The 27,230-nt window shown below is 42.8% G+C and overlaps 2 protein-coding genes and 1 pseudogene across 4 annotated transcripts in view; 1 reads left to right on the top strand and 2 right to left on the bottom strand.

Annotated features, from left to right (window-relative positions):
• The first annotated feature begins 3,123 nt into the window (after nucleotides 1–3,123).
• MRPL33 (mitochondrial ribosomal protein L33) lies at nucleotides 3,124–11,823 on the top strand. The gene is made up of 4 exons (XM_035000817.1): nucleotides 3,124–3,221; nucleotides 4,073–4,091; nucleotides 5,852–5,958; nucleotides 11,523–11,823. The coding sequence occupies exons 1-4, from the start codon at nucleotides 3,200–3,202 to the stop codon at nucleotides 11,570–11,572; spliced, it is 198 nt and encodes a 65-aa protein (XP_034856708.1). The 5' UTR covers nucleotides 3,124–3,199; the 3' UTR covers nucleotides 11,573–11,823.
• LOC118007716 lies at nucleotides 7,198–8,046 on the bottom strand (annotated as a pseudogene).
• A 1,174-nt stretch (nucleotides 11,824–12,997) lies between the features above and the next one.
• Nucleotides 12,998–27,230, bottom strand: part of RBKS (ribokinase) — an 82,781-nt gene continuing 68,548 nt past the window's right edge. For 2 of the 3 annotated variants that reach the window (XM_035000815.1, XM_035000814.1), the window contains one exon: nucleotides 12,998–13,272. In XM_035000815.1, coding sequence (XP_034856706.1) covers nucleotides 13,099–13,272 — 174 coding nt within the window. In that variant the 3' untranslated portion in view covers nucleotides 12,998–13,098. The remainder of the gene's footprint in view (nucleotides 13,273–27,230) is intronic. The other variant, XM_035000816.1, reaches the window with a different exon arrangement.

Below are 27,230 nucleotides of genomic sequence, written 5' to 3' on the forward strand. Positions count from 1 at the left end.
GCACCCCGATATTTCTTTCTAAATTTTTTTTTACTTATTTAAGTAATTTCTACATCCAATGTAGAGTTTGAACTCATGACTTGGAGATCAAGAGTCACATGCTTTCCCAACTGAGCCAGCCAGGTGCCCCCCGCTATATCTTTTTAAAAACAAGCTTATAGGGGCGCCTGGGTGGCTTAGTCAGTTAAGTGTCTGATTCTTGATTTCAGCTCACGTCATGATCTCAGGGCCCTGACTTCAGGGTTGTGAGACTGAGCCCTGCATGCTGGGCATGGAGCCTGCTTAAGATTCTCTCTCACCCTCTGCCCCTCCCTGCTCAGTGCACACACACACACACTCTCTCTCTCTAAAAAGAAAAAAAAAGAAAAAACAAAAACCCGAAGCCCCCCACAAGCTTATAAGTTCTCCTGAACCCTGAACTACTAGTACACACTTATCATTGTTTGCCATTTAAACATGTTTATTAATAATTTAACATTTGTGTGGTGCCTCTCATCTCAGATTCATTTATTCAGTTCATTCAGCAGCTAGTCAATATGTGTGGTAGGCACTGTTCTAGGCACCAGGATAGAGCAGTGAGTGAATAAGACAAAGTTCCTGATCTTAGGAACTTTACATTGTGGTGGGCAAAGACAGATAATAAGGAAATCAACAAATACACACACAAAATATTCAATGGTGAGAAGTGATGTAGGAAAATATAAAGTGAAGTAAGGAGAATAGGGAGAGAGATTGAGAGTGTGTGTGTGTGTGTTACTTTCCTTCTGTGGCCAGGGAAGGCTTCATTGATTAGGTGACATTTGAATGATAGACTTTACTGATTGATTACATATAGGGCATGAGAGAAAGAGGTGTCAAGTTGGCTCCTGGGCTTTTTACTTGAGCAACTGAAAAAATGGAATTGCCACACACTGGTATGGGGGAAGCCTTAGGTATGGGAGAAGCCTTAGGGATACAGAGCAAGTTTGGGAATTTGATTTTGGACATGTGCTGTCAAGTAGGCAGTTAAATATGCCAATCTGGAATCCAGAGGAAAGGTTGAGACTGGAGATATAAATTTAGAAATCTTCAGCCCCTAGATTTTTCAAAACCCAAACTAGCTGTGACCACCAAAGGAAGGAGTGTGGACAGAGAAGAGATCCAAGGACTGAGCCCTGGGCAGGCCTCCACTGAAGGGTGGGTGAGGTGAAAACAGAGAAAGAATTGCTGATGAGGAAGGAGAAGAACCAAGAGAGTGGCTACCTGGACACCAGGTGAAGAAAATTTTTCAGGGAGGAGTGAGCCACTGTGTAAAATAATACTGATCGATGCTGAGGAACATAAGGCTCAAGAATTGACCACGGGGCTTGGTGCCATTGGGGTCACTGGGGCTCTCACCAGAGTGGCTTCTATGGAAAGGAGGAAGGAGGGAGGCAAATGTTTGATGCCAGATTCTGAGAGAGAGAAAGATGTTGTCTTAATTCATTGATTGGATACTGTTTTTGAAGAAACCAGCTAGAAAAGACAATTTGAATATGGACTAGATAATTAGGAAACTTGTTAATTTTTTTTAGGAGTGAAAATAGTATTATAGTTATAATCTTAGTCTTGACAGATACCTACTTAAATGTGTAGGGGTGAAGGGTTGTGATATCTGCAATTTAATTTCACACAGCTTAGCAAAAAAAATATATATATATAAAATATACTTATTTATTCAGAACACATAGCAGAACGTCAACATTTGTTGAATTGGGCATATGGTGTGTTCACTGTACTATCCTTTCAAGTTTTTGATATGTTTGAAATGCTATAGAAAACTTGGGGAAAATACAGACTCTGGGCCTCACGGGTGGCAAATGGATTTTTTAAAAGACCACAGGCAACTCTGATATATCATCAGGGATGAGAACCACTGATCCAATGCCCCACTGAGCATGAAACTGAGGTGTGAATAGTTGAAAGACTTTCCAAAGGACAGAACAAAGGCTCAAATTCATGTGTCTTGGCTTCCAGTTCTATGTACTTTTCTTGTATATCCTCTAAAGGCATTTCTTGGATAAGAAACCTGACCTTCTTGAACACCTAAAACTCTTTGTCAGCAGATGAATTGCACAAGGTAAAGGATTTGGGCACTTAGAGGATGCTCAATTGTTAAGAGTCAGGTTATTAGAGGACCAAAAATCATTAGAGGGTTAAAAAATTGTAAGGCACTAAGGGCAAGGACAGTCCTAATTAAAAAAAAAAAATGAATTGTATTGAAGAGTTAAATTTTCTTTCAAATAATTTTATTACTTTTTGTGAAGATAATCCATGAGATTGAATTTTCACATGTTTGTAAGATTTAATATATAGACAAAATCATAGCTTAGGAAAAAATTCGAAAGTCCTATTATTAGTTGGGAAATGAGGTTACAGATGAAGTTCTTGGTGTTGAAAGAGCCCAGGTTCCTTGCAGAGAGACATGAAGAATTGAAGAGGCATATCAGTAGTAGGTCCCAGTGTCTAGTGGGAAAGGCATGAGCCTTGGCAGTCAGACAAGACCTGGGTTGGAATTCTGACTCTGCCATTGACTAGTTTTGTGACATTAGGATAGTTATGTGAGCGCCCCGCATCTGTTATTCAGCCCCTCTTGCAGGCACTAGTTGCTCGGATATAGCAGTTAACACAAGATGCACAAGGTGCTGCTCTCCTAGAAATCCAACAGGTAATTAAGGAATGGGGGATATTCAGGTGGGGGTTCTAACTCCAAAGGTACTGAAAGCAGCTCTTAACCAGGTGGAGATGAAGCTGGACCGGGAGAGGCAAAAGAAGGCAACATTTTAAGGAACGTGTGGGGGAGCCTAGTAGCCTGGAGCAGCTGAGAAACACATACAGTTCCTGTGGCTTTAATGCAGGTGATGGCGATTATTTAGTGAAACAAGTATGGAAAGACCTAACTCTGACCCAGAAGTAAGAGGCAGGGCTTGGGGCGTGAACCTGAGCGCTTTAAACTCTCTCTCTGCCAGGGAAGGGGACTCCAACCTCCAGCACCACAAAAGTAAAACGCCTGGCCTCTGAAGAACCCAAGACAGGTGGCGTCGGAACTGGAGGCTTATGCGGGGGGCGTGGCTTCAGGCAGCTACCCGACGTCCTCTTCCGGAACAGGCCTGTGCCCCGGAAGCAGTTGTTTGCTGAGCGACTTTGGTCCCGTTTAGGAGACTGCGTGGGTGTTGTCACCATGTTCCTATCCGCGGTCACCTGTAAGTGGGGTCGGAGGCGGCGGCAGGGCCTGCGGCGAGGGCGGGAGGAAGGCGTCGGGACGGTGCGGGGCCGGGGGCGCGCGCCGGCCGGGAAGCTGCCGCTGCGACTCTCCAGGCCTTCTGGACTACAGCGTCCGGCATGCCTCGCGGCGCACGACTTTGCGGGGCGAGTGGTGCTTGGGGTTCTGCGGCGCTAGTTCTCGGTCCCGTTGCGGTCCGAGACAGGGGTAGTCGAGGCTGGTCAGCAGCAGTGGGGCGCTTTCTCCCGTCCTCCGTACGGATGTGGTAGCACAATCCCTGCACGTCCTAACTGGGGAAAAAACTCTCAGAATTTTTAGTTCACTCGTTTCGAACCCTGAAGATGAGGAAATGGCTTGAGAAGGGCAGTGACTTACCCTAAGTCAATACAGCTGGGCTGGGAAGGAAGTGTCTGGCTCCCCAAGGCCGCCCTCTTCCCTGCACCAGGCCAACTTCTAGGTTAGTTTCCCCTCCACCTGATGTGATGGTTGTTGCAGTGCATAGGTTAACTTGTCAGACCAGTGGCTTGTTCCAGTGCAATTTTTGGACCTTGGAAGAGGAACATGTGGAGCGGATCTTAGATTTGAAAAGTAACCGGTGCAACTGAAATTGTACAAAAGCATTACATCCAGAATTGTGTTGCTCTTATTGGATCTTTTTCTTCTTTCTAGAATCCTAGGGGGATCCCTACAAGCTAGGGAGTAGTTACTTGAGCGACAACCCATGGCCTACTTTGTCACTTACATGTTTATTACATTTATATGAACTTTGCATAAGAAAGATAATAAGTTGCTATTTTCTTTTCTCTTTCAACCTTCCTCTCTGCGAGAAAGTTGCCAAGAGCAAGTCAAAGTAAGTAAGGTTTTTCTTTTTTTTTTTTAACTTTACTTGTTTATGTTTGGTTTGTTTTTCCAGCCCCTGCCAGTACATCCTTATGTTAAATTAAGCATTTGGTCTCGATTTTCTGAAAGTTGGTTTGAGGATTACTTACTTGGTGAATTGTTTTGGTTCTGTGAACTCTTTCAAAAAAATTTTCCCTCCTGCCCAACTGACCTACTTAAGTGAGTGTTCAAATAATTGAAGGAGCTCTTGCTGTCTTGTTCCTAAACAAACCATCAGGGTTCCCATGCTCTCTTTGGACTACCATCATATTTCTGTTTCCTCAGAGGGAGGACTGAGGGCCATTTGTCTGGAGCCCACTACAGGAGTCTGGCTGAACAAGCTTTGATTTGATTGAACTACAGAGTCAGTTCTAATGAGTTTTGTAATCCTTTGCATTCATGGAATAAGCATTTCAAAAATAGCAGATTAACGATTCTGTGCTGTACCAGAGAGGCTATAAATACCAAACTGATCTCAAAATACATTTTGTAGACAATAACTGAAGTAGGATTTTCTGTGTTAAAAATAGGAAAATTCTTTTCTAGAAAAAAAAAAAAACATTCTAAAGCAGCCGTTGCTTACAACCCAAGACACATCACAGATCATAAAACTACGTTTTTTGGATTAAAGTTAATGAAAAACATGTAAGTTAGTGTTTTCTCTCAGATAGCTTTTATTCATACTGCTTTTCCCACAGTGCAGTTATTTATGTTAGAATTCCCCACCTCCAGGTTCTATAGGAATCTCCTATGCCTTTGGTTTCTTTAGAGGTACTCCCTGCCTCTTATTTTCTTTGTATCCTTCTTGTGACATCTGTCAAATATGTCTTGCCTTATAGACCTTGTTTGTCTATACAACTCACCTTCCATACTAAACTGTTGGTTCCTGGAGAGGAAGGGGTTGGTTCCTGGGAGGGGCAGCCTTACAGAGCTTTGTGTTCCCATAGTGCATTCCACAGAGTAAGCACTTAATATGTTTTTGTTGAATCTTTTTGAATGAATGACTGTTGTCTTTCTTAATTAACATATTGTGTGCCTCTTATGTATGAGGCACTGTGCTGGACATTGAAAGGGAGGCAAAGATGTGTAATGTATTTGTAGATGCTACAAATTCTTTTTGGAATTAGATGAGAAATAAATAGCATGGTCTACATAGGGAAGCCAGGCACATGAAAAATAACAGTATAAGGTATTAAAGGGTCTAGTGAGGCAAAACATGAACTTTATGTTTTGAATGACTATAAGTTAATCGAAATATGAAGGGGAGCAGGGTTTTACGTGTTAGCAATGTAAAAGTTCCAATCTTTTTATTTTGTCTCTTCTGATTGTACTCCTGTTGCACATCCTGGAAGATAGGGCTCTTTTGATGTAGCCATCTTTACGATTTCCTGACTGGCCAGCTAGGGTTGCCACTACTTTTGTATTTTCCCCCTTCCTGACTTCTGCTCCTTCTAAGTGGTGGGTGTCTGAGTCTGTTCCCACATGTGGTTTGATTTTGTTGATTGGTTAGTTGATTACCAAGGCACTCTGTAATCAAACAGACCTTGGGAATCAGAGCCATTGAAACTGTGGTTTATGGCAAATGTAGGCTGTCTTAGAACTGAACCTTCTTAGGGCTAAGTGATATCCCACAACTAATACTACTGTACAAAGTTTTCAAAATGTGCCATCCTCCCATGACTGATTTTAGTCTATTTCCTCAGCTTGTAATAGCTTATTTTTAAATCTTAGAACCATTCTGGTGAAAATGCTGAGCCAAGCTGGGACAGGTTACTCTTTCAACACTAAGAGAAGCCGACTACGGGAGAAACTGACTCTCTTGCATTATGATCCAATTGGTAAGATTCAGAGAAATTACTCCACAATAAATTCAAGTGCTTTCAAGGCCTGTTGCCCTTTCCAGACTGATGCTCTACATGTCTTGGCAGTTTTGTGGTCCGTTTGACTCTGTAGCATTCAGTCAGCCAGTGAGTATTGAATATTTACTATAGTGCCAGTTACTGTCCCAGGTGTTGGGATACACCAGGACACAGTCAGCCTCAGTCTCTGCACTCTGGGTATTTACAGTCCAGTTTGGAAGGGAGAGAAAGAAAGAAAAAATGATGTTCCGCTCAGTGCTTTGAGAGACACAAGCAGGGTGCTGAGATATAGCATAAAGGTGGGGAAAGGCAGATTCCACCTTTATCCTATCCTTTAGGTAGGAAAGAACCAGCCATATAAAGAGAGCAGGTGATACTGTTCAGGAAACAGAAAGAAAAGAGTGTCTTTAGATGGTGAGAGAATATTCTCCTGGGATCGTCTAACAGTGGCAAGCGGTAGGTCCAGATTTGAATTAAAGTATGGTATCTATATATTAGTGCAGAAATAATATAACTATATATTATTTCCATTTTGTACCCTCTGCTAAAATGCCATAATAAATGGTAACTTTAAATGGTCTCAGTAGAGGGGCACCTGGATGGCTCAGTCAGTTAAACGTCTGCCTTCGGCTCAGGTCATGATCCCAGGGTCCTGGGATCGAGTCCCACATCGGGCTCCCTGCTCAGCGGGGAGCCTGCTTCTCCCTCTGCCTGCCACGCCCCCTGCTTGTGCTGTCTCTCTTGCTAGCTCTCTCTCTGTGTCAAATAAATAAATGAAAATCTTAAAAAAAAAAATAAATGGTCTCAGTAGATAGAAGTATTTGTCCAAAAGAGGTAAGTGTTCCCAAGGCCAGATTGCCTGCTTACAAACAAAAGACAGCAGCTGATTACTATTGGTAGAAGCCTAATTTTGTTTTTGGATTTCATGAGCAGATTTATATAAAGTAAACTAGCAAACAAATTATTTATTTTAAAACTTCAGGCCATTCGTTTCATTTTTGTGCCCTTGATTCTGAATCGCCTCTTGATAATTGCTTCTTAATAAGAACTGTACTGGAGCTTCTGGTTGGTGACCGTGTAGTGACTGTGGGAGAGTGACCTGCTGGGAGAGGGCGTAGAGTCTGTGCGCCCCTTCCCCATACCTGCCCTATGCGTCACTTCCATCTGGCTGCTCCTCAGTTACTAATCGCTGGTAGCTGCTATCAGGAGAAGAAGAAATTCTTTTTTTTTTTAATCGTGTTGTGTTATTTTTAAGTATAAAGACTATCAGTCACATCACCTACAGACCATGTTAACCACTGCTCTGGCTGCCAGTCTCTTGTCTGTCTCCTAAGCAGTGGTGAGGCAGATACCCTTTCCCCGGGGAAGAGAAACAATGGTTCGTTGCCTTTGCCAATAACAAAAACGTTGGAGAGCCAGTGGCAAAGCTCTTGTATTGGCATCTTTCATGTGAACTACATCAGAAGAACCAGGGTGTCTTTCTCTGTGATCACACCACTTCTTCCCAGGTTAGCACCTCCGGTCACCATACACAGATTACCAGTGTCTAACTTGACGACATCAGTCATCTTTCTAGTCTCCAAATCAGTCTGAATGGTGTCCTTCACCTTGATGAGGGGATCAGGATAGCAGATGGTGTGAGCATCATGGGTCACCAGGTGAGGGATTCCTTTTGTCCCCACAAAGATCTTCTTCATTTTGCACAGCTTCTACTTGGCCTCCTCAGGTGTACTATGATGAACAGCAGTGTGACCCTTTGTATCCTACATCAGACGGAAATTCTCCCCAGTCTTGTCAGTGCTGATGACATCCATAAAATCAACTGGGTAGATTATATCAGTTTGGACCTTGCCATCAGTCTTACTAAAACACTGCATACAGATCTTCTTGACTTCATCTCCTGTTAGGGTATGCTTAAGTCTGTTCCTTAGGAAAATGATGAGAGGGAGACATTCAGTTTACGGGGACCAGTAGATGGACGAGGAGCAAACAACCAGTCAGTTTATCCAGCATCCAGTGCTTTGGAGCGGTCACATGCTTCGGATACTTCTTGGGACCACAAGCCATGGCTGTGCTGGGCACAAAAAGAGCACAATTGAGTTGAATTGTAAGATACCCAATTGGTGATCAGAATTGAATTGGTACCGGAATCCTATTTCCCAAAACTAATCCATTATATAATGAAATACAGATACTTAACCTCATAATCAGCTTTTTTATTAACTAAGAATAAGGACTCATAGACTCTTATTTCTGGCCAAGATGGAATGATAGGAACCGAATCTCCCTTCTCCCTGGAAACAACAAAAGGACAGTATAGGCAATAAAAGTGGCCCTGAAAGAAAGGAGACGAACTAGTGTTTGTGAATAATTAGACAAAATGGGAAATTCTGTCTTGTTTGCTTACCTACACAAGTCTTGTATCTTCAGATGTTATGAGCACAAGTACCTGTACTCTCCAGGCAATCTCTCTTTTATAGATGAGGAATCTGATGCCAAGGATCTTAATCGGGGACACACCGCTAAAATATGTTACAAAGATTTGAACTCAAGACCGTCAGACTCCAGTGCCCGGGCCCTAAATCACTCTATGTAGGGACCTATTAATGAGAGGTTTCGCAGGAGGCTAAAACCTACCTACCAGTGCATGACTTCTGGGCAGGCTATTAGTGCAAATCCTGGCTAACAGCTACATTCATAGCTGCCTTCAGAGCTGGTGCAGAAGGTCTCACAGCCACTGTTGAACCATTCATTATGCTGTATTCATCAATGGCTAAGAAAAATAAAAATAATATCACCTTCAAAAAAAAAAAAAAAGGTCTGTACCAGTGTGAGGAGGCATATAAAAATGGCTCTGAGAAGCCCAGTTATAAAATTGGATAGTTTCCATTCTTTAACAAGAATAAAATTCCCTGCTGTTTTTATGGTGTTATAATTTCTGGTTGTTCTTTTATCATAATATAAAAGGAATTCTAGGTTTGTACCTGATGATTGGGAGTCTGAATTTCAGAATGATACCTCATATGGTAGAAAAATTATTAGAATGATAGGGTATGTGTCTTAGTCCTTTTGGGTTTCTATAACAAAATACCACAGACTAGGTGGCTTGTAAACAACAGAAATTTATTTCTGAGTTCTGGGGCCTGGGAAGTCCTAAGATCAAGGTGCCAGCATGGTTGCTTTCTGGGGAGGGCCCTCCTTCTGGCTCGTAGCCTGTGCCTTCTTGTGTCCTCACATAGTGGAAGGGCAAGCAAGCTTGTGGGGTCTTTTATAATGCATTAATCCCATTCATGAACACACCCTCATGACCAAAGCACCTCCCAGAGGCCCCACCTCTAATACCATTGTGTTTGGGGGGTTAGGATTTCAACATCTGAATTTGGGGCAGGGGGGTACAAATTTTCAGACCATAGCAATATGATACGGAGTTGGTGTGATACTTCTCTCCCTCTGATTTATTTGTATCAGCTGGTGAAAACTCAAAGTGATGAACTTTAAAGTAATTGTTTTTCTAGCATTTAGCTCCTTTAGAGTTTATTTTTAGGAACTTGTACAACATTAATGTTACTTGAATGACCTTTTATATTTTCAGTGTGAAAATGTATCAGGATTTTCATCCTTAGTATAGACGTGTTAGGAACTTATTATTTGTCAGATTGATTTTAAGTTTTGAGATTGGGAAAGAACAACCATGAACAATTCTGATCCTAATTGAAAGTGGGAGAGAAGACTCATATATAAATTTCAAACAGACTGCTAGAACTTTTCTGATAAGGAATGGTCTAAGCCTTGACAGCACAACTTTGTCTTTTCTGAAGAAGAGAATGTTCTGGGATAGTGGACTGTCTGGCTTTCTGCCCACCTACTGAATGTCCCACAGGCTAGCATGATAATCGCCGTGGGCCTGCCCCAATGCCCAAGGTACCAAATAGCTTGGCAGTCCTCCCAGCAGAAGTTACTGCAGTGAGTAAATGATTAGTTTAAGGGTAATGTTTTGTTAGTCTGCTTTTAAAGGAAATCAGGTAAAGACACAGAAAAGTTCCCAATTATCTGAGCATTCATAGTATACTCTGGCTAGAACCAGCCTCTGTCTTTTCAAACTCCTTTTCCTCATAAAGAACTAGATGCTAATTTCCAAGGAGGAAGGATTAAAGGCTGAGGCGTAAGCTTATTAAACTTTGCCAAATGTATGAAGGCTTATAAAGAAAATGAAAACTTGTCAGTTTTGATTCCTTGGATGACTAAACAAGACAATATAGACTTTAATTGAAGCAGAATAGATTTAGGTTAGATGTAAGGAGAGAACTTGACAGATTCATTCTTCTATGAATTAGGCAGCAAATATTTTGACAGAAAATTAATTTATGTTTATGATTATGGATAGCAGTATGTCATTTCAATTCAATTGTATATCCAGCAACAACCCTGTGAGGGAGATGGAGTTTACCCCCCCTCCTAGGGAAGCGAAGGCAGAACATTTTGAGAAATTTGCCCAAGGCCTCACAGCAGATATAAATGGTAGAGCCAGGGTTTAAACCCAGTCTTTTCAACTTCAGGCTCCCTATTTTTTCTATGACATGGAGCCAAATTAATCTTCCTATTATTACTGTTTTTTTAATTGGGGAGTACTATAAGGCATTATAGGAACTGTGAAAACCTTACTGCCCAGCATCCAATCTCTGATCTTTCATCCAGGCAATTAGTACTTTTTTAAAGATTTTATTTTTATTTATTTAGAGAGAGTACGTGTGGGTGTGCGTGCATGCGCACACACGCACATTAGTTGGGGGAGTGGTAGAGGGGAAGGGATAGGGAGAGAGAATCTTGAACAGACTCTGGGCTGAGCACGGCGCCCGAAGCAGGGCTCGATCTCTGACCCTGAGATCATGACCTGAGCTGAAACCCAAGAGTTGAATGCTCAACTGACTGAGGCATCTAGGCGCCCCAGGCAATTAGTACTTTCGGTTTTGTTTCAGAGAGCTGTACTGTTATGTTATTTTCAATAATGAAATTTTGGTTATAGTTTTCATTCTATTACCATACTAGAAAATCCATATTTGGGTATTAAGCCATCTCTGGAAAGTACACGATTTGATGTGTATTTACTCCTCTAGCCAGACTGCCTTTTCTTCCTTGGTCTGCTCAGTTCTTGTTGCTTTTTTCTCTGGAGTCCAGCTCTCAGTCTGGTCTTGCTCATCTCCTGCAAGAATGTTCATTAACTGAGTGAAGACATTGAATGTTTTCCATGTTTTGTTCCTAGTTTTGTTTTTTGATTTGGATATTTCACATTGGGGGAGAAATAACCTTGTGGGGTACCAAAGATGCCATTGATCAGCTGGTGAGCCTTCCCTTGATTACCTTCCCATTTTCTCTAGGTGTCTCTGGCCTCTGGGATCAAGGAACTGAGTTTGCCAATCTCTTCCATTCCCATGTCAGAGGAATAGTAAAAGGAGAGAAAGGAGAGTGCTTGTGGTCTGATACGTATTTTTATTTAAAAATGGTGATGGTTTAGTTTTCTGCTATAACCCATTTTTCTCTTACAGTGAAAACAAAAGTCCTCTTTGTGGAACAGAAGAAAATACGTTCCCTCTAAACAATGGATTGAAAACGAGTTTGATTTATAAATGAGAATACTGAGGGTGGGATACTGATTCAGAAATTGTGCAGCATGTAATAAAAGAAGAGGAAATGGCACGGAATCACTGCCTCCTGTGATTTGAAGGCCATTGTGAAGAAAAACAATGTACTGAAAGAAAGTTCTTCATATTAGGACATATATCATTGCATCACATTTATTTATCTCTCTGGATATTTTTATAGCCCTTAATAAAAAATATTAAAATAGCCTGTGCTATTGTCTCTTGGTGATGTTTCCCCCCCCACTCTTTGAAATAAAAAGCAACTACATTACTGAAGAATAACCATTGTTCGTATAAAAGAAAGTTTCCATAATGAAACTTGTGCAAGACTTTCCAGTCTGCTCCTCTTTGTACCTCATAGGAAAGGCAGAGTCACTCTCCGGAGTGATCTTGAAAAAACTCCCATGTAATAACAGAGAGGGTAACGGTGAACAGGAATAAGGGGGCCAGCCTTGTAACACACAAAAAAAACCCACGAGAACTTCTGTTTTGTGCTTATATAATTAGAAAAAAATGCCATTGGTCCATATTCTCAAACCATGGCCTCAAGAAGGATGAAACCAATGTTTCAAGGTAACAGGTGTTCCCTCTCCATGGCCCAGCCTGTCTATGGAGGACATGCAAGTGTAGCTTTCTGAATTAGATGTAGACAGTTGTTGAGTTTCGGGGGCTTGTGGCATTAGAGTCGATCAGCTATTTTCTGGCATCTTTTGTTAAACAGCTTTGGTTCAAAGCAATAATAGGTGAGATCTTGGCTATTTTTTGGTTGAAACTATGCATAGTGGTTTTGGGTTACAAGAAAAATCCTTCACCTGGTCCTAGCTAAGCCTGCTATAAAGGGTCTGTGACATAAATGAATCGCCATTAAAAAAAAGCAAAACAACAACTTAAAATCTGGCTTAACAAATGACTTGTCTGTTCAGCACATGAGCTGAATGTGGCCCACAGGTGGTGTTTACATTTTTCAAAAATCAATTGCTGATACTTAAACATTGAAAAAATTTCAATAAACATCCAAACTTCTGGCTTCTCTCGCAAAACAGAAGCTTTGACAACACCAATGCTGAGTATCAACTGTCTCTCTTAGGAGCTGCTTGAACAGTCCAATTCATGTGACCCTTCCTTATTTAACATTCTCTGCTCGGACTCTAGACATTGTTTGTCCACAAGCCCTGCCCTGTGGTGGACATACAGCATTCATGATCTGTTGGCAGGTGAGTTTGCTGGTTCCTCATCGTGGTAATGTTTGTACAGGTCCTGGTCATGGAATCCTTCATTTTGGCTGGCTCTTGCAAATACGTGAAAAGCGAAGAAATCATTATTATAAGAGAGTAAAGGCTGAGGATGACTTCACAAATGAACATATTTGCGAAAAAAGGAGAAGAGGATATTTTATAGTAAGCGGCTAGCTAAGAGAGGCCACCTCCCTCCCCCAAGTACATTTTATTTCCAGGTACATTTATTTTAGGGTTAGTAGCAATCAAAACAGATCAAGTGGCAGGTCTTTTTTGTACGGATAAGAAGACTGTGTTCCTGCAGCCCGGACACTGACCGTCGCGATGAAATTGGATCTCTTGAGCATTTCTTCCAAGGACAGACTTGGGTAGTAAGCCAGGTAGAAGGCCAAAGCCCCCACAAAACTGTCACCAGCACCCTGTAATTAAAAGCACAGTTGTGGAGATAAGCATGTAATCACCTGGTGCCCAGACTGTATTTTAGAAATATTTAAGTACACCTTTTATTTTAGAAGAATTTTAGATTTACATAAAAAGTAAAAGGATAGTACATAGGTTTCCATATACCCCACATCCAGTTTTGGTAACGTCTGGAAACCTCCGGTAATGAATGAAACGGTAGTGATATTAGTTGAACTCCGTACTTTATTCGGATTTCACTAGTTCTGCTTAATGTCCTTTTTTTCTGTCCCAGGATCTCCTCCAGGATACCCTATTACATTTAGTTGTCATGTCTCCTTAGACTCCTGGGGGCTGTGACAATTTCTTGGACATTCTTTGTTTTCAATGACCTTGATAGTTTTGAGGACTGGTCAGATATTTTGTAGACTGTGCCTCGGTTGGGATCTGTTTTCCTCATAGACTGTGGTTATGGTTTTTGGGAGGAAGACCACAGAAGTGAAGTGTCATTCTCTCTTCACATATATCAAGGGTACATACTGTCAACAGGCCTTGCCACTGATAATGTTAATCTCAGTTACTCAGCTAAGGCAGCCTTTGCCAGGTTTTTCCCCCTGTAAAGTTACTTCCCTCCCTCTTCATGCTGTACTCTTTGGAAGCAAGTCACTCAGTGTAGTCCACACTTAAGGGGTAGGGCAGAGTATTATTTGGAATTCTCCATGGGAAATTTGTCTCCCCCCCCCCCTTCATTTATTCAGTCACCTAATTATATCTGAAGGAACTCATGGGTTTTTTAAAAATTTTTTTTATTCTTTGGGCTATAATCCAGCACTACATTATTTCATTGCTCAAATCCTTCCAGCTTTGGCCATAGGGAGTTCTTTCAGTTGGCTCCCGTGTCCCTTTGACATAACCTCATTGTTTTGTTTTTTGAGTGCTTTACTTTCTGGGATATTATAAGATGCTCCAGGTTCATCTTGTATGTTCTCTGCTTTAGTCCTAGAATTAACTGTTTCTCCATTAAAATGGATGCAGACCGTGGTGAGAGCTATTCAGATATTGTTTTCAAACTAACTATAGGGACACAACAGTTTCTTTCCCTTTTCTCTGAAGCTCCAAAGGTCTGAGTTGGTAAAGTACATATATGGATCCATAGAAATAGAAAACACCAAAGAAAGTCTGTTGACTTCCGCCTCAGGTGGGGTAATACATGTGTTCACCTAACAAAAATCATTCTGGTATTTAATAGCTTTGAGATTCATTTTCTAGTTTTTCCCAGTTTGTTGTTCCTTACACCCAAGGATTTTCATAACAAATCTTGAGGCTATACTTCAGGCTTCATGAAGAGTCTTGCCATGAAACATTGGTCCAGTTGCAACTGAAGTTTTAAGGAGCTATATGCCCAGGACAGTGATGGGTGCTAGCAAAGGGGTAGAATCCACTGTGGATTAAATGCTAAGTAGTGTGGCAGAGTTTATAAATGCTGTTGGATCCTCAGAAAGAGTTTGAAGACAGCCTCCCTGTAGAAGGGAGTTCTTATAGATGAGGCAGATTATAGAGAAGGAAGGCCTCAAGGAACAAAGACACAGGAGGAGGAAGGAACAGAATGAGCTCATGAGACAGTGAATGGCTTTAAGGAGAATGACATTTCCCCTTGTTTACACAGATAAAGCAGTCAGTATTAAACTTGCCAAGGAGTCATAGTAACGCAGGTGTGAATTCAACACTTTCCTTCCTCCCATAAATGTTTTCTAAGTGCCCAAAATGTGTCAGGCACCATGCTAGATGCTTTGGAATTGTTTGTATCAGTCTTTCCTGACGGAAACAATGGAGAAAGAGAGACAGGGCTCTTGCCCTCCATTAGTTTACAGCAGAGCAACGCAACAGTGCTAATATTTGGTTTTCTTATTTACAAGGAATGGGGGCAGTATTTTTTCCTTTATGTATCTTTTATATTATTGCTTAAGCTTATTGTTATAAGCTTATATTTTTCAAAAAAAGAAAAGAGAATAAAAATACTTCATGAACAGTAAGTCATGTTTCTGTACCTCTCTCACCTTTATCTTGTGGCCTGACCAGAGCAAAGGCACAGGGCTGAGGGGAAACATTCTAGCATCACTGCCAGAAATCATTTTTATATATTCCTGTTGGCTAGTGGGGTATTTAGTTGCAGACAAGATTTTTAAGAAAGTATAAAAAGCATTGTACTTATATCTGAAAGACTATTGAAATTGCTTCCCATTATAGCCAAAGCCAGGGAAACACAGTGTTTGGTGGAACTGTGTGTGCTGGAAGCATTATTTAGGCAACAGTGATTTTCACAACTTGATTTCCTTTCATTCTTAGTGCTACACACTGTGTTCGTAGAGACTGCAAAGGTGCAGAAAAAAAGAAATTAAAAAAAATAAAGACAAAACAGATCAATATTTCTCATGAACTTAGATGCAAAAACCTTAAAAAAATTTAGTAAACTCTGTGTGTGTGTGCATGTGTGTGTGCGCGTGCACGCATCTCATGACTAATAGGGTTTATCCCAGGAATGTAAGATTAGTTTAACTTTAAAACTAATTACATTTAGGGGCGCCTGGGTGGCTCAGTCGTTAAGTGTCTGCCTTTGGCTCAGGTCATGATCCCAGGGTCCTGGGATCGAGCCCCACATCAGGCTCCCTGCTCTGCAGGAAGCCTGCTTCTCCCTCACCCACTTCCGCTGCTTGTGTTCCCCCTCTCGCTGTGTCTCTTTCTGTCAAATAAATAAAATTAAAAAAAAAAACAAAACTAATTACATTTAAAACTAACATTAAAAAAATCAATGTAGTTCACTAAATTAAAAACCTTATGATAATTTTAGTAGAAGCAGAAAAAGCATTTGAAAAAATTCTACATCCATTTATAATAAAAATCCAGCAAATTTGAAATAGAAGGTATAACTTGATTTTCTTGATAAAGGGCGTTTATTAAAAATCCACAGTTAGCATCATACTTAATGAGAAAGATTGAATGATTTTCCCTTGATACTGGAAACAAATCAAGGATGTCTGTACTCATTACTTCTGTTTGACATCACACTGGATTGTTGGCCAGTGCAATAAGAAAAGAAAAAAAGAAAAGGCAAGCAGATTTGAAAGGAAGAAGTAAAACTCTTTCTTAGCTGATGGCATAAAAAATCCTAAGAAATCCAGCAAAAATCTACTAGAAATAGTAGATTTAGCAAGGTCACAGGCAGGACACAAAGTCAATATAAAAAAATCAATTGTATTTGTATATAGTAGCAATGAACAGTAAAAAAATCTAAATTATCAAAACATACCACTACAATTAGCATAAAAATGTGAAGTATTTAGGGTTAAATGAATCTGTGCAATATGAATGAATATGTGCAAGATTTATACACTCTTACTATGGAAAGTAAAAGAGATTAATGAAAACAAATAAATGGTGAAATAAACCATTTTCATAAATAGGGAAACTCAATAGTGTTAACACGTAAATTCTTCCTAAACTGATGTATAGATTCAGTGTAATTCCAATAAAAAAATCCCAGTTAGAAATTTTTAGAAATTGGTAAACTGATTTCTAAAATTTACATGGAAATACAAAGGACCTAGAATAGATAAAACAATTTTGAAAAAGAACAAAGTTGGAGGATATAAACTGATTTCAAGACTTACCATAAGATATAGTAATCAGACAGTGAGATATTGATGGAAAGATAGACACTGTAGATCACTTCAACAGAAAGAGAGTCTGTGAATAGACCAGCAACTTATTTTTAACAAGGTAATTCAGTGGAGGGAAGGATAGCTTTTTCAACAAATGATGAAGAAATGGATATCCATATGGAAAAACATGATACTTCACACCATACACAAAAATTAACTCCAAATGGGCCATAGACCCAAATATAAGGGTTACAACAACAAAACACCTAGAAGAAAATAGAGGAGAAAATCTTTGTAACCCTGTGTTAGGCAGATTTCTTAGGGTACCAAATGCACAAAACACTTAAAAAACTGATAAATTTGACTTTATCAAAATTTAAAACTTTTGTCCTTTAAAAGAATGCCAAAAAACAAGCCATGAACTGGGAGAAAATATTGGTAAAACATATATCTGATGGGGCACCTGGGTGGCTCAGTCGGTTGAGTGTCTGATTTTGGTTCAGGTCATGATCTCAGAGTTCTGGGATTGAGCCCTATGTCAGGCTCCATGCTCAGCTGGAAGTCTGCTTGTCCCCTGTCCTCTCCCTCTCCCCACCCCCTGCTCATTCTCTCTCTCTCTCTCTCTCAAATAAATAATTACTAAAATCTTAAACCCATATATCTGAGAGAGCATTCTTAATATTTCAATAGTGCAACCCCAAAAGACAAAAACCCCATTAAAAGTAAGCAAAAGATTTGAACAGAGACTTCATTAAAGAAGACAGACAATGGCAAATAAGTATATAAAAAGATGTTCAACATCATTAAACATTAGGTAAGTGCAGATTAAAAACACACTGAGATAATACTACATACGCATTAGGAAGGCTAAATTAAACAGGCTGAAAATACTGACTTTTGTTCCAGTGGAACAACTGGAATTCTTATCTGTTGCGGGAATGCAAAATGATACAGACACTTTGGGAAATAGTTTTGACAGTTTCTTACATTATTCAGCAAACACTTATATAGCCTAGCAGTTCTCCTCTTAGGTATTAATGTAAGAGGAATGGAAACATATGCACATAAAGATTTACATGTGAATGTTTATAGGAGCTTTGTGATTGCTCCAAGTTGGAAACGATCCAGATGTCCTTGAATGGATGAATGTGGTACATCCATAGAGTGGAACACTACTTAGCAACAGAAAGGAACAAAGTGCTAATGCAACATGGATGAATCTCAAAAGCATTATCTTAAGTGAAAGAAGCCAGACACAAAAGACTACATACTATCTTGTATGATTTCATTTATATGAAATTCTAGAAAAGTCAAAAGTATATCAACAAAAAGCAGACCAGGGGCTGGAGGAGATCAACTTCACAGGGGCTGCACAGGGAACTTTCTGGAGTGATAGAAAGTTCTGTAATTATGATTGGTGGTTAAATTACTCTACGTTTGTCAAAACTCATTGAATCATACACTTAAAATGGGTGAAATCTTATGTCTGAAAATGATATTTCAATAAAGCTGATTTTTATATAGGCAGGGGTGGGGGGAGGGGGGCACTGAGTCATGAAGGAGTGTAATGTAAGTTTTGAAAACTTTGGCAATATCTAAGTGCCCTCAGCTTATTGCTGATTAAAGTGTATGGTTGGGATAATTTTTGAGACTTACTGTGGGCCAGGGTTAATTAAGTGTTATGATTGGCATATAGGAACCTAGCAGGCCTTTTATCATGAGCCCTAATTCCACCTCCGTTCTTCTACTATAGATGTTTCTCTTCTAGCGGTGGGGCTTTGAAGTCAGATAGATTCGTATTTGAATCTTGGCTTTGCCACTTACTAGCTCTGTGACATTGGGAAAACTAGTGTAAATTCTCTGTGAGTTCTCTATAAATAATGGAACGATTAATATCTCATAGGGCTTTTGTGAATCTGTCATTCCTAGCTTCTCAGTTTTCTTACCCCAATTCAGTTCACAGAACTCATGTTGCTACTTTTTTTTTTTTTTAAGATTTATTTATTTGACAGAGACACAGTGAGAGAGGGACCACAAGCAGGGGGAGTGGGAGAGGGAGAAGCAGGCTTCCTGCTGAGCAGGGAGCCCGAAGCGGGGCTCGATCCCAGGACCCTGGGATCATGACCTGAGCCGAAGGCAGATGCTTAACGACTGAGCCACCCGGCGCCCCTCATGTTGCTACTTTAACTTAACCTTTCCACCTTACTCCCCTATTCATTCCATCGCCCTGCCCTTCCCCCACCCCACTTTGTGCTGCCACGCTCCCCTTTCTGTGTCCATCATGAAGTATGATCATGCCACTCTTCTTTACCTTCTCATGTCTTCCTGCAAAACCCCTTTCCTTTCTTTAGAAGGGCCTGTTCCCTTGTGTCTTCTCAGGGTATCTCATTTTGCCCCAGCTACTTAAAAACACTTTGATAACCTATGTGTTCAACCAAAAATCCCATAAAAAGTTCAGTTTTCTATTTCCTGTCTGCCTTTGTAAATAGTGGGCTATAGGTTAAATGTTCAAGTCCACATAAAAAAGAAATCTGCATGCAATGAGGTTGACCCATCCACAAATGCAGAAGTGATGTATAGAAGGGATGGATAAGAGATAAGTTGTTAACAATCACTTGAAAATTTATTAAGAATCCATGAATCTGGGGTGCCTGGGTGGTGCAGTCAGTTAAGCATCTGACTCTTGGTTTTGGCTCAGGTCGTGATCTTGGGGTTGTGAGATCGAGCCCCAAGTCAGGTTCTGTGCTCCATGTGGAGCCTACTTGGGACTCCCTCACCCTCCGCCCCTCTCCCACCCCTGAATAAATAAATCTTTAAAAAAAAAATGAACTCACGAGTGTATACTGATTTTAAATAGATAAATGAAAAAATAAATAATGTAGAAGGGAAAACTCTTCTTAAAGTAGAATGCCAATTAGTAAATACAGAAGTTTGAAAAATCACTTGTAGCCGTCAACTGATTCAGGCAAGAATCATCAATGGATGCTTTTAAAACTGCTGGATAAAGGTTTGATGAGGATACAATATTTATAAGTTTGAAAGTATCTCCATAGAGATGGCCTATTCATAACAGATAATGGTCTAGCGGAGAAACCTGGGGGACACCACCTTGACCAAGTGAGCAACATACCAATAATGAGACAAACTGCCATCGCATGCTCCCCGATGTGGGGCCTTGACAAGGACATAATGTCACTTATGTGGTATTCCTGCCTAAAACACGTTACCTAACTCAGATCACGGGGAAGCACTGGACAAACCTAAATGGAGAAAAATTCTATGAAAGAGTAAACTTGTGATTTTCAAAAAAATATCAATATCATGAAAGACAAGGCTGAGGACCTGTTTCCTATTAAAGGAGCTAAAAGAGCATGACAATTAAATGCCATACAAACTCTTGGATTGCCTCCTGGACCAAAAAAATTATAAAAAACACTTTTGAGACATTATTGGACTGTGCATAAAAGATTATTTCAGTGTTAAATTTCCTGAATTTGATAATTATATTGTAGTTTTGTTATGTCCTTGTTCTCAGGATGTCTCTCCCGAAGTAGTAAGAGGTGAAGAGTCATGATGTCTGCAACTTACTCTCAAATGACTCATCCAAAAAAAAGTATATTTATGTACTTTGAGAGGCAGCAGTAAAACAAATGTGACAAAATGCTAATCACTGGTGAAACTCTGCAGGGTATATAGGCCTACGACAACTTGTCAGTTTTACTTAGATAAGCAAACATTTTAAAGTTTTTAATACAAGTTGATTTTCAAAACTTCTTTAGTAAAATTTCATCAGTCGCTTTGTGAATTTACAAAGGAGCCAATTTCATCCTCTGAATAATTTTCCTTTCTCTTAATTCAATTAAGTGGACATCGACTCCAAGCTGGGGTGAACTGAACTGAGAGATGCTCCTCCCTGCATTGAGAATCCCCGTCTCGTCATCTCATCCAGTTTCCCTTTCAGCGAAGGACTAGGCAGTGACATCCCCCTGCAGGTCAAGGGGACTGGGAGGAACTTTCCGGCCATGACAGTGACTGCAGAAGAACTGAGGTCTGAGATGTTAGGGGCTGCCACCATGGTGATAGCGTCTGGTGCCTCATACCAGGACTGCAACTGGGCTGTTGTTTCAACCAAGAACCAAGAACCTCGACTGAGGTGACACCCATATGTTGAAGTCTTATGAGAGGTCAGAAATCTTGTCCAGTTCTTTCCTTGACTCCTCAGAGTTACACAACCCTTATACAATACGTGCTCATATACAGTATATGCTCAGTCAAGGACTGCCGACGGGCCACTTCTCAGCTGCCCTGGTCTCAGGTGGGGTGGTGGTGGTGGTGGGTATTGCATGTTCTTCTTTACAAAGAGGGCAGCTGTTGGGCCTCTGAGTCCCAAAACACAGAGAAGTAGGAAAGCCCTTGGAGGATAGGGGCCATCAACTCAGAACCATGAAGACCAGCAAAGGCTACCTTGAAAATCACATTATATCCCAAGATGGAAAAGCTCTTTGAAATTTAAGCATGAAAGGTGTGGAAAAGTAAGTACTACTTAACCTTCACAGAGGAGTGGAAGGGTAAGGAAGGGAGTGAACGTTTATTGTTTGCTCTGCATCAGGAAGCAGCAAAGCTGGTGCTTACATACACACCCAAGACATTTCATCTTTACAACCACAGCCCCCTGACCCCTGCAACCCTTGTGGGGACTGAATCTTAGAGACATGAAATAATTTATCTGGGGTCACATGGCTGGTAAGTGGCAGTTTGCATCCAGACCCAACTGATTTCCATGTTCTGTTCACATTACACCACAGAGCGACTGTTTGTGGGAAGCAGGGAGAGAGGGGAGAAGGAAGGAAATCACCAAGTTAGGAAACAGCTTTCTCCCTTCTATCTCCTATTCCTTTGTCCCTCCCTCAGGCCACGGTACTGGGGGCTGTGTTTTGTCAGGCCTACAGTCTGGGACAGTCTGAAAACTCTTTGAGGGCAGAGGCCCTATCTCTGTCCCCTCTGTCTCTCCTACTGCCTCACCCACTGCTTTGAGTTGACCTGCCCTGTTGGACCTAGTTCCATTGTGTTCTCTTCCAAGGTGGCCAGAGGACTCGCTGAACTACATGTGACTTTCTTTTGTGTCAGTGAAAGTGGAGGTTAGGTTGCCACAGCCCAGAGTTACTTGAGATTCATTCTCATTGTTGAATCTATTTATATCACAAGGCTTTCAAGTGCCAATAAATTCCTCGGCTGTTGATTCACATCTTCAGTATAACTATTTTTATACGTCGGTATGCTTTTTTTTAATGGAAAGTGCTTTAAAAGTGGAAGCTGCATTGTATCACTTTGATGTTCCTGTAAGGAAAGTACTTTCCAATCAATCATTCTTGGAATAATGGAACAGTTCTCATTGATACAACATGATGGTTTTAACCTTTTACTGAAAATTATTTCTGTGCCAGAAGGGGTGATGGCATAATTCATCTTTCTTCCATAAAAATACCCAGGTGGTTACTATTCGCTGCCTTCGCACAGTGATATCCTCTTAAGGAAGAGCCGCTCTTACAGGATGGACGGGGCCTTCACACTCCTGGGTTTGGAGAAGTCCTGGCGTGTGGCACTTGCGGAGGCAAGTGGACTAGGAGTCCGGCCTACCTGCGCCCTCCAGGGGGGCTGGGCAGGGGGAAGGGCCCAGGCGCTCTGCGGGGCTGGTGGGGTAGGGAGCATGACACTCAGGTGCAGCTAGCGAGAGGCCCCCCGGGGAGCATCTGCGAGGTGGGAGCTCCTGAGGGCAGCACCCTAGAGTTGGGGTGTGGGTTTGGGGTGGGCAACTTCTGCCCCAGAGCCTGAGGCATTCTTGCCCTCAGGAGGTTGTTACTCATTTCCCTTCTCCTCCCCGTCGGACTGTCCCACCCCCTCACCTACCAGCTCACTTCCAGTCTCTCAGGGCTCCCCTCTCTTGATGAGAAATGGGCGCGCACTGACGAACCTCATGGAGCTGGTGCTGTCCCAGCAGAGCACGCCCACGTGTTGATGCAAGTCCAAGTGGGCCAAGTTAACTCTTTCGTCTGAGCTTCTGCACAGTCAGGCTCTTGCCTGGGTGCTGTGCCTACCGTGGCCTTGATTTCACAAGACCCCGTGGAGAGGTGGGTGTGGTTGGGGCCCCGGGATTCAAGGTGGCACTGCACCAGGGTGCCCAGGTGAGGGGGGCACTGTGGTCTGCAGGCCATGCTCAGCTCATCACGCTGTGTGCCTGGCCAAAGGGGCACCTTCTTCTAATTTGCACTAAGCGCCCCAGAGGTTGGCAGCAACACTGGAGGGTCCTGATTTTAAAACTGAGGAACTAAGATTCGAGGAGGTTAAGTAACTTGCCCGAGGGAAGAATAAAGGGGGTAAAGGGCAGTCAGGAGCTGTACCAAGGTCATCTGTGTGGAAATCCAGCAACAGAGCAGGTGGAGAAGCTATTTTGGGAAAGAAAGATTGGGCTTTTGGCTAAGGCTTGAATTTTCCTATTTCCCCGTGGGAAGGCTTAGGTTTTCTATAGCACTGAAGAATGACGGGGATGACAGAGTGAAGACGGTGAATGTCTAATGCTGTCCCTCTGTACGGGGACCCACTTGCCTCCGTGTGCTTGGAGCAGGAGTAGAGAAGAGACTGTGACCTTGCGTTGCCCTCGTCAGGTGTGGGGGAGAGTGGGAGTGCAAAGAAAGCGAAGGTTTTAGGAAATAGCACCTCCGATGAACAGCCAGTTAGTCTAACCGGGTTAAGGAAAGAGGAGAGGTCAGGAGGGAGCCTACAGGTCAGAAGGAAACAGAGGGAACTAAGGGCAGTGGGAAGTGAGATAAGAGGTGAGAGAGCTGGTTGTGCCCAGAGAGCAGGATGTGAGGTGTACTCCCATATAATGGAAGCCATGCAGGTATTAACCATTTCCTGGGCAGTCTCATGGAAGTGGGAGGTGAAGAGTCACTGGAAATGAGGGCATCTGGGAACTATGAGACTCAGTGATGGTTCACCCTCGTGGCACTGAAGTCATCTGACAGGATGGCAGCAGTGGGGTGGAGAGAAAAATGGTGATGTAGATAAACAGAACGGTCAGGCAAGGAGGTCAAGGCATCGTAAATGAATTGCACGAGGCTCGAAGATACAGGAATCTCTACAGGAGGGTAGATGAGGGATGGCTGGAGGCTGCAGCAAACGGGCTTTGGGATAGGCGCAGCTTTGACCTGCGAAGGCTTTCTGGAGAGTTAAGGATATAAAGGAGCTTACGATGAGGAATAAGACAGCCGGGGTGGGGTGGGGCGGTGGGGCTGGGGCTTCAGTGGAATATTCAGGAGGGAGAGAAGCACAGAGCAGCAGGGGACTCTACTGGGTTCCGTGTCTCTGACTTTCCTTCGTCTCTATCATGGGGCCCTTTCCCTTCTCCTGCACTAACAATATCGGCATTCCCTTGGCTTCTGTCCTTGGCCCACTGTCCTTCTCATTCCCCATAATTTCCAGGGGGATCTCTACTGCTGTGCAGTTACAGTTTCAACTGCTATGAACACGATGAGTCCCAAGTCGGTATCTTCAGCATACACTCTCCTGTCTTCGGATTCATGTATCCAACTGTCCATGAGTCTGCTCGACCAGGCTCATGTCCCCTGCGGGGAACTCTAACTCGGCATGCCCCAAATGAACTCACACCCCTGCCTGAACATGGGGCCCCTTATCTTTCCCACACTGGAAGTCTGGGGGTCTTCTGGATATTGCCCTCCCACAGAACGAATTATTCACCGGTTGCCAAGTTTAAATCCTAAATATTTCTCAAATCTGTCCTCTCATCTCCATCCCTCCTCCCATCACCCTACTTCATGCTCACATCACCTCTAGAGGATGGCATTAACTCCCTGACTAGTCTGGCCCCTTCCAACCCAGCCTCCACACTGCTGTAAATCTGGCCACTTTACCTCCATGCCTAAAGCCCTTTGAATGCTTCTCATCTTCCTTAGGATACAATTTTAGCTCTTCAGCATGGCGCACGAGGCTCCCTAGCACACTTGCCTAGTTTCATCTCTCACCTCTTCCTATTCACCTGTGGAAACTTGGGTCTTCATTCACGCAAATATCTCGCTTGGACTCTTCCCTAGACTAACTCCTACTCATCTTCTAAGACTCCACTGAGGTATTAACTAGTCATCACATATTTACTGACTGGCACCACATTTAAAGCACGGTGTCTTCCCCGATCCCAGGAGTCTGGGGAGGTACCCTCGGGCATGTTCCTGCCCTCCTCCTTGGCCTTCATCCCTTCAGACTAGCATGGCTCACCACTGAAACAAGTGCTGACTAAATGGAGAACTGTCAGGAGGATGGGTGCTGAGTGATCAGGTGAGGAGCACACATTGTCCCAAGAATGCCCTGGAGCAGGCATGACAATGAGACAGACCTGTGAAAGTCCCAGTTTGCCAAATTCTAGTTGATAGAAAAGTGGATGTTAGAAGTTAGAAGTTAGTTAGAAGGCATGATGGGTATTAAGTGTGGTTGGGGAAAAAACCCATGTGATGAAAATCCCCAAGGTAAGAACTTGTCAGGCGGCTACAACAGATCCCAGACAATCTTGCAAGAATGATGTCATCACGAGGCTTCAGTTCTCAGGAATCCATCCCCACGCTGGATGACTCAGCACCCGAACTGCTGACGGACCCTAACAGCTAAAACCCTCGCATTCTTCCTCGATGGCTTAACACATTCCATCTGAGGAGTAGATACCACTTTCCTTTCTTTTCAAAACCTCTCCCTACACAAAGCTATTCAAAGCCCACACTGTGGACCGGAATTCCTCAGCCAGGCTTGTGGTTTTAGAGGCCAGGGAAAAGGCAGATGGGATGAAACATGACTAAATCCCAAATCAATGCACTATTTCTTCTCCAGAAAGAATATCGCAAGGGGTTCAGGAAAGAGAGAGAGAGAACAATGTCAGCCTGCCAGGATCCCTGCCACCTTCCACCCCCACGCCAGCAGGGGGGTGCCAACGTTGAGATGGCTCGCCCTCAGGCTAGCATGGGGGCCAGTCCTGCTTTGCTCCTGCTTCCACGTTCTGAGAATGGGCTCCTGCCTCGCTCCTGTCTGCAGGGGGTTGAGGCATGAACGTCTGGCGGGCCTGGGGAAGTACAAGTCATTCTTTATCCTTTAAGGGCTAATCACCGACTTGCAGGAGCCCTCGTGTTGTGACCCCCGAGGAAGCAGCAGAGAGGGAACAAACAAATGTGGTTTTAAGTCCTGCCTTTTTATTAGCCATGTGTCATCTTTTAAGAATGGCAAATTCAGTATTTTTATACCTACAGTGGAGCCCCGCTGGACGTAGCTGGGGAAAATGGTTTTTTCAACTGGGAACATGTTTTCATAGCTGGGACAATGCAGTAAATGGTCTGGAATCAGATGGACCTGAGTTTATGTCCTGATTTCACCATCCTGGCAAGTTACTCAACCTTCTCTGTGACTATCTGTAAAATGGGAACCTACCTCATAGGGCTACTATAAATACTGAATTAGATAATGTGTATGAAAGGCCTAGCCCGGTGCCTGGAGCAGAGCGGGTGCTCCACAAGAGGGGTGGACTAGACAGCATCATCTCAGAGGACTCCTTCGTTTGTTAACGTTTTTCGAAAAGAAAGCGCATGGCCTAGGACAGAAGGGACCAGGCAAGGGTTCTAAGGGACAAAGAGGTTCGTGATCCTAGAGTATGACCCCAGGGTCCCAGGGGAAGGAGTGTATGCTGTGACTAGCTTTATGCTGCAGGATCTCTCATAGCCAGGAAGAGACAGCTACCAATGTCCTGCAGCTCTTAATTACTAGGGAGACCAGGCTCCAGAGAGTTCTAGTGGTGACTGCCTGTAGGTGCTGGGGTCTGGGACATCCATTCCTCTGTGGGGGCAGGAAGATACTTTAGGAGACCTTTAAAGAGGCTTGAGGAGATTAAAGAAATGTGCAGTGAAGAGTGTAAAGGCCCCTCTAGTCAGTGCAAGACTGGGGAAACCTGGTAAATGTTATGCTTTCACTTGGGGAGAAGGAACACAGGCAGAGCAAGAGGTTCTGGGAGAGGCCTACAGGGTGAGGGGCTGGAGGAGAGCATGGGAAGAGGGTGAGCCACTGGCGGGGAGAGCTGTGCCCCTCCACCAGCACCCCGCTTTCCCTCACAGCAAGCCAGTCGCCAGGCAGAGGGCTGTTTCTGCCGGGGAGGAGGACGTGGTGGCGGAGCCTGGAGGACGGCAGGCAGGCTGAACAGATGGCGCGGGGACTGCGTGATTTTGGAGGACACTCCTCTAGCTGTGCTGGAATCTCAAGTCAGGGCCCATCCT

This window comes from Mirounga leonina, unplaced genomic scaffold (assembly GCF_011800145.1).
Source record: "Mirounga leonina isolate KUSES-001 unplaced genomic scaffold, KU_Mleo_1.0 Mir_125, whole genome shotgun sequence".
Taxonomy (NCBI): Eukaryota; Metazoa; Chordata; class Mammalia; order Carnivora; family Phocidae; genus Mirounga; species Mirounga leonina.